The sequence below is a fragment of the Diaphorina citri genome, unplaced genomic scaffold, assembly GCF_000475195.1.
Source record: "Diaphorina citri unplaced genomic scaffold, Diaci psyllid genome assembly version 1.1 scaffold10704, whole genome shotgun sequence".
NCBI lineage: Eukaryota > Metazoa > Arthropoda > Insecta > Hemiptera > Psyllidae > Diaphorina > Diaphorina citri.
The window spans coordinates 3,104-10,619 of NW_007388078.1; the positions used below are offsets into that span (position 1 = coordinate 3,104).

General features: G+C 39.4%; 1 protein-coding gene across 1 annotated transcript in view; it reads right to left on the bottom strand.

Moving 5' to 3' along the window:
* LOC103522728 (protein quaking-like) overlaps positions 1 to 7,247 on the bottom strand; it is a gene marked incomplete at its 3' end in the record, with an annotated part of 10,094 nt that extends 2,847 nt beyond the window's left edge. Inside the window, exons 1-4 of the mRNA XM_026832724.1 lie at positions 7,112 to 7,247; positions 4,506 to 4,646; positions 3,775 to 3,917; positions 3,293 to 3,446 (exon numbers count right to left, since the gene is read on the bottom strand). Coding sequence (XP_026688525.1) covers positions 3,293 to 3,446; positions 3,775 to 3,917; positions 4,506 to 4,646; positions 7,112 to 7,192 — 519 coding nt within the window. The remainder of the gene's footprint in view (positions 1 to 3,292; positions 3,447 to 3,774; positions 3,918 to 4,505; positions 4,647 to 7,111) is intronic.
* Positions 7,248 to 7,516: the final 269 nt, after the last annotated feature.

Sequence of the window (7,516 nt, forward strand, 5' to 3'; positions counted from 1 at the left end):
AGGGTATAAAAGTAGTCCGACCACATTGTATACAAAGTTATGACTATCTATAGCAGAAGGGATAAAAGTTCAATCTTCTTAACTATAACTCGTAGTATCATTGAAACCTCGTATAAGGAAGAATATAAAAAAGTTAAGTTTTACTGAATTCCATTGAACCGCACGAAATGTTTGATTAAAAGGAAGTTTAAATGGAAGTGAGAGATAAGGTAAATAATAATAAATAATACAAATCGTTGAAGTTATTCAAAGCACAATATGAACCAACCAACTAAAATTAAGGTAAAACCTAAACTTAGACAACTATAGAAAGAAAGAAACTCCTAAATCTTGTTCAACCCCGACTTCCCAGATCTGACATCCTGGGACTCGATACTGTATAATCTGTACAACAAAAACTGAACGAAAATAATGAGACTACTTTGTAGCAATAAAGCTTATACAAAATTACTTTTACAGAAAACACAAAAACTATAATTAAACAATTAAATATGTATTAATAAAAATCCCGCGGGGTATAGAGAGTTAATATTTTTAAAAGTTTCTCATCAAAAAACCTAGAGACTGTTTACCAGTCGTTAGTGTGCTTAAAGAAGAAATCTAATGGAATATGATATCGTTCCGTTTAGTAACAGTACGCCCAGTTTAAAATGCTACGCTGTTCCAGAATCATCTGGTTTTGTGCAGATACTTCATGGGTATGCCCTCTTTGATTAGGTTTATTGTTGGTGTCCAGCTACTCGCATAGATAGACACACACATGTACATACACACATTCACACAAGACAGTCAGTACCTATGTTGTATAGAGCTCTTGCAATTCTCGATATCTGATACTTTTAATCATTACATCTACAGTTTACACGTTCCTATAGCTGTGGCTGTGACAAGTACCAATTCTAGCACGTGCCAACCGCGTTGACATATGCGAATAACCGCCAAAAGCCAACATTAAATTTAATCATTGCCGCTGCCAGGTAACGTCGGGTCACAAAACGGTACGCTCACGCTTTGTTGAATGTTTTAGAAAATAGAAATTTAATTAACGAAAAGAAATTTAATTAAACTATGGTTTTGTGCTGTAAACACAAAGGTGAGGGATATTTATTTTCTATCCTCGGCCTGACTGGCGTGACAGTAGCGACATAGCCGATTTTATGTAATTTCGATTTCATATGTACCGTCCTTCTACATGGCCGTGTGTAATTAAGTGCTGGTGTCTTTATGTGTTGCATATGGAGATTGATTTTTGATCTATCTGTTCAGTGTACAGTGTAACCTACGACGTACACAATAATAGACGAAAATTCACGACCAGACGAACACATCGAATAATAGTTTTTTATAATCTGCGAGAGTATAAAATAAAAAAAAAACCCCTCACTGCGATGGAACAAACAACTAGGATTGATAAAAAAATACACCAAAGCTAAGCAAGATAACAAGATAAAATAAAACATATAATATAATTCATACGAAGAAAACGTTAAGTAATTTAAGTAGTATGGTAGTTTAGTATACATTTGGTACATAATAATCAAGAAAATTCCAGATAAGAGGTTATAGCGAACTGATAAAAACTTCCAATCCTGACAGACTAGTGAGTGTTAATATTTATTTCAGTACCATTCTTAAAGCATTTTGATAGTTCAAGTGAAAATAGAATTGATTAGAAAAGAAATGTGCAGTTAAGTTGAAGAAAATCTCCATCTTTCACAGATGAAATCGAGTTCCATAACCTCTTGATTTGCTTGTCCTAACCGGGAGATGGTTAGTACAAGAGTTGCTTTAAAAAGAGCACAACGATTCTGACTATCAATCCTAATACACTCATGGTCCTAGTTAGCCTCCGTCCTTCCACCGCTGTTCTATATGAGAGCACGAGAAATGTTGTGTATCAATGCGGCCAGGTTGACAAGTAGTGTGACTGAATACACCATCATAATTTACAAGTTCAAATGAAATCTCAGCTATCTCCGGAACACCTCCCACTATTGTCTGATCCTATGTTCACCTCAGCATACGATACATAAAGTAGATAGACGATCTAAAAGTAGGAGCCCGGATTTTAGAGTCGTTTAGTCGGACGTGTTACTAAATCTAAAAAACCCAACACGACAAAGTGCACACATAAATAAGTTTTAAAATAGAGCAAATAAAATGTGTTTACGAACAGAAAGACAGCACTGCACAGAATATCGAAACACCCAAAGAAAAACAAAATCACAGCTTCATCTTATAGAACGGGAGAAGGGAAAGCCAGCATCCTAGTGACTATAACAGAAAGCACCAAAATTCAAACCTAGTTCACCACACACATGAAGGAAATAAGTTCAGCTAGATATTAGAGCAGTTAAGTAAAGGAAAGTAGAATAAGAGATTTAAATCAATGATCCACACGAATCGCTACAGTACATGCTTGGAAGCTTTCAAAATAGAAAAGTTTCAAAGGGATAACAGATATTAATTCTAGTTGTCTAACGCTCTAAACTCACTGATAGATTCGGCTAAAGCAAACAACACACAGAATTTACAATGAATATGTCAGCAACGATAAGTTATTAGTGGAAACGCTGGAAACTGCCAATAGCAATCTCACTCTATGCACAAGTTCCACAGTGCAAATCTTCCATGGAATGCTGAAATCAAGGAAATGCCTAGAGCGAAATCATAAATCGGGCAATTTCATTCATGTTTACCCTGGGCATATTTAATCATTAATGACAATATCTTTCCTATGAAAAAATTCTCAACGAAGGTCTCGGTGCACCTTATCGATATGTTTACCAGTATTGACAGAGAATATTCGTGTTTTGGGTGGCATAATGACGAACCTAATTAACGAAAGTTCCCCATTTATAATTTTGAACCAAACCAAAACAAGGAAGAATTACTAATGGTCTTCACCATAGCTTCTTCTTTAGGCCACTAACAGCCTGGTGGAGCTTAACAGCACATGTTAAAGCGCTATTCAAATCAACTGGAACTTAACAGGCTGTTAGCTTAACAAGCTCCTAGGACTGAAAACACATTGGTGGAAAATGCCCATTCCCAAGGATAGTAACGAGGCGAGTTTAACGAACATTATAACCCACCGGAATGGTCCCGCGCTTGGCGTAATCTGTCAGTAGGTGAGAATCCCTGATTGGAGCGCAGCGATGTTGGCATAGTCAGCGTACGCGGGTGTAGGATGAGCTGATGCGCCGTCCGCCGGGTTCGACTGATTGTCCCGTCCGTGAGCCGTTTCAGCTACAGAGACGTCGGCTGAGGTAGGTTAATGGCAAGCTGATACGCGGGGCTGAGTATGAGTGGCGCGCCAGAGGGGTGGCTGTGGTGCGTGCGCAGCTGCGTGGCCATGCGGGCATGCCTGGGGAAGAGGAGGCGTTGGGGTTTCCTGCGCGGGCTGCGACGCGCCATCCGCCGCCATTCTCCTCGTCACAGGCCCGCTGAAACGAAACGAGGAGAAGGGAAACAACATTTAGAAATAATGGACTGGAGAAATTTCATGATCACAGTATTTTAATAACTACTCCAGTACTTCACAGAGCCTGAATGAAATCGAAACGAATACACTTAAAGAAAGAGTACTTTAGACAGCTTTTTTTTCAAATGAAATAACTCATAAATGCCGCAGGGGTTTGAAGTCAAAAATATATATGAGTGCCAATTTTTTGCCAATAGTCGAGCATCCTGACACATTTTCCATTGCTCAAATTGTAATGTTAAGAAAGTAAAAATACGGGATTAATAATAATAAACAAGGTCTTTTTTTGCTTTCTATAGGAATAGAAATCCTGGAGATTTGTCTTCTCACCTGCTGCTGCTAATACTTTGGCGTTGTTGTCCCGGTAGGTGCCATTGATGATGGCAAGCTCCATGAGTTGTCTTTTCTTCAGCTCATCTTCGCCTTCTGCTTGCTGTGGATTAACAGATGAAAACTCAACGTTCAATATCTTCATGGAGGACTCAGTAACATTGTCAAGTTCCATGAAATATTGAAATGAAAATGATATTTTATACACTGATGATGTCCATTGGGCGAAACATGTCTGTTGTTCCATAAAACCAACCCATCTACCCCAAAATGAAACTCGTTATCATTTTCATTTCAATAAATCAAGTTTCAATGTCGATAAAATATGAAACAATAACAACATTTTAAGTAGAAATTAGATATTAGAATAAATCGGGTCTGTTTGAATTGGATCTCATCGACTTTTTTTTATATATATTTTATCCGTTCACGTTCAGGATAAAATACGCCCCGGGGGAAATCAAACCCGCTGCCTAGCGCTCACAAGACAGACGCGCTACCAAACAAGCTATCTAGGCTGGCAACATTCTCTTTAGTTATCTAGAAGAGCCCTAGACTTCTTACGAAAGCCAGGGTTCTTTAAATACTGATTTTGTTGACTTCTTCAGGTGTTACGATCACCCTTGAGAAATAAAGCATCTAGGTGCATAACAGTGAGTATTTCTAGTCGGGTATATTTTTTAAGACTTACAGGTACAAGTAATTTCTGGACTTCTTCTACGGCACGGGCTAGCTTCAGTTCTGCTCGGTTCTCAGTATCTTCTACTGAAATGAGTACGTGAAGCTCTTCGCTCAGGTGTTCCCAGTTTGGTTTACCTCGGTTGGCCTCTTCCTGGAAAAATGAAACGGGAAAGAAGAAACAATGAATTTTTCATTAAAAAAGCAAATAAATGATGGATCCCACGTTAATTGGTTGAGGGTGGGAAATCCAATCCGGGGATTGGATTTTAATTTTGGGATCCCGGGAGTAGAAATAGCCAATCCCGGGATTGGAAAATCACAATCCCGATCCCGAAATGAAAATCCAGCCCCGAAATTTCAATTCAGGGATTGGATTATCTATTTGAGGGCCAAAAAACAATCGACTTTTGATCAGGCATGAAATCTGCTCTTGAATGTTGATTTAAATCAGGAAAAAGTGGCTTTGACATGAGGTCATAAAAAGCTCAGTATTCTTCGTCCCTCTTCTATTTTAAGCTTGTGGAAGAACTTTGCAAAACAATTTGAAGGCCCCTTGACTTTTGAAAAACAATGGTTGGGGTAAATAAAGCCAGATTTTTATTTAGTGCACCAAAAAAACTTACTAGACTTTGGTCTTGAATGGCATCATTCCAAGAAGCACAGGGAAGAGAAAACAATAAAATTAATAAAGTATCTACCTGAAATACCTATAAAGGTTAGTAAAATGTACAATAGAAAACCAACAGAAACAGGGTAGGGACAAAGGCTAGAGGCATGTGTCACCAGTAAAGAAATGGATTACAGGGAAATCCTCTGGTTTACCTTCATGAAGCCCATTTATATGCCGTTATAGGAAATTTATGTCATTAATCTCAATAACCAAGTCGAAAATTGTACGATCATTTTTCACCGTCCATCAAAAGCGTTTTGTCACGCAAATCTGATGCTGTTATCTCATTCATCTTGTGTCATGGTTCTGGCGGTACTCTTAATAAACCTTAGGTATACACCAGGGATATAACTTAGCACCAATCTTGATACAAGGAGATAACTTCAGCACCAACCTCCGGTCTGGAGAGTTGGCCAGCATCAGTGGCGTAGATGGACCCCCCCGAAGGCTCCCCCCCCCTAAATGTCTTCGTCTTTTACTGCACCTTTGCCCAATCTTATTTGGGGTCGGCGTTACCATCCTTTATCCTACCCCTCCATACCTCCTATGTAATGCCTCCTCCCTTCTCCATCTCTTTTCTCTCAAGTCTACCTCAACCTTATCTCCTAATCGTCATTCTTATTACATTATTACATTTAGGGGGCCCCTTAGGACCAGTACTAGCTGTACAGCTGGTATGGGTACCCCTAAATGTAAATGCAGTTTCTTTGTGTTATTATGTCACAACTTTGGTGCTCACTGCAGCATTGTAGGATTTATCCCAATATCTCCATAATCCTAAAATCCAAACGTTTACCTATAATGCTGGCAACGGTCGCTATGCACATTTATATGTCATAGGTACTCATTTTCCTCACGAGGCTGAGTGGACCCCGCAACAGCCAGTCACGGAATCAATCATTTGCATGATACAAATTTCTCGACCCCGCCGGGAATCGAACCCGGGTCTCCCGCGTGCAAGGCGAGCGCAGTGACCACTACGCCATGGGACCTGGGTATCCCTAAATGTAATAACGTCTAAAAATCAATAACTACCTGCCTATAATATAACATCTCAAACTATATTGAGCCATAGAGGGTCCCCTAGGCAAATCCTTAAGGGGGGCCCTAGGCAAATCCTTCAGGAGGGCCCTAAAAGCTTTGCGGAAGGCCCCACGAAAGTATCTCCGCCACTGATCAGTGTCCACCTCATTGCTTTCAATTCATCACGGGGAGTACCAAAGTTTATCACGCCAATGTCCCCTGTCCAGCTGTCCACCTACACTCCGATATGAACACTTCTAATGTACAAGTGATGTAGCGGGACATTGTGATAGGTCAGAATCATAAGTCCCTATCAAAGTGGCTCTGTGGCGGTGACATATTAGCTATGACCAGTGTGATGCTAGCCAGATTATGACCAGTGAGATGCCAGTCACCAAGACAGCAACAATGTGTAACAGACAGGGTGAGAGCGGGGTGATGGGTAGAAAAACCTGGTGTCTTTGCAAGAAAAAACGCCACAAAAACAAATGTGACAACCAAAAATTTAACACGAAGATTTACGAAACTAGAAAGATGGAGCATTTTGGCAAATTTACGCCACAAAAACAAATGTGACAACCAAAAATTTAACACGAAGATTTACGAAACTAGAAAGATGGAGCATTTTGGCAAATTTAAACAAAAATTTGGATAACTTTCAAGTTATCATCAATCTTGTAGGTTGATATGTGAAGCACAGGTTGACGGGTCACTAAAGTTTAGTATTCGGTGACCGCTACTCAACAACTACAACCTACAACGACCGAGATTGAAAATTTTGACACACCATAATGTGAGCAGTGTGACTTCTGAGAACTATCCTATTCGAAATGGAAACTGTAGAGGCTTATCGCAAGGAACCTTTCCATCGCCCCATGGAAGGCATTTAAATCAGGGCCACGGAAGAAATGAAAAATACTTACTTTTTTCTTATCCCGCATTGATCCTTTTCCTCTGACCATTATTTTACACCCTGTTTCTAATTCTAACTGTTTGGCTGTCATCCCTCTTGGTCCCAATATCCTTCCTACGAAATTGAACTGAAACAGAAACAAACAGAAACAATAATAAGAATATAAACCACAAGAAATTTACGAACAACATTGGTAATTTGGTACGTTTGAGAAATGGTAAACAGCCCTAATAAGAATATAAACCACAAGAAATTTACGAACAACATTGGTAATTTGGTACGTTTGAGAAATGGTAAACAGCCCGATGGTCCATTGTTTGCAGCAGATTCAGTACAAAGGAGTTCACCCACAGGGCTTTTAGAAAATTAGAGCTATCTAGGTCTTCCATGTACTCGCATAAAATGGGGTTATAAA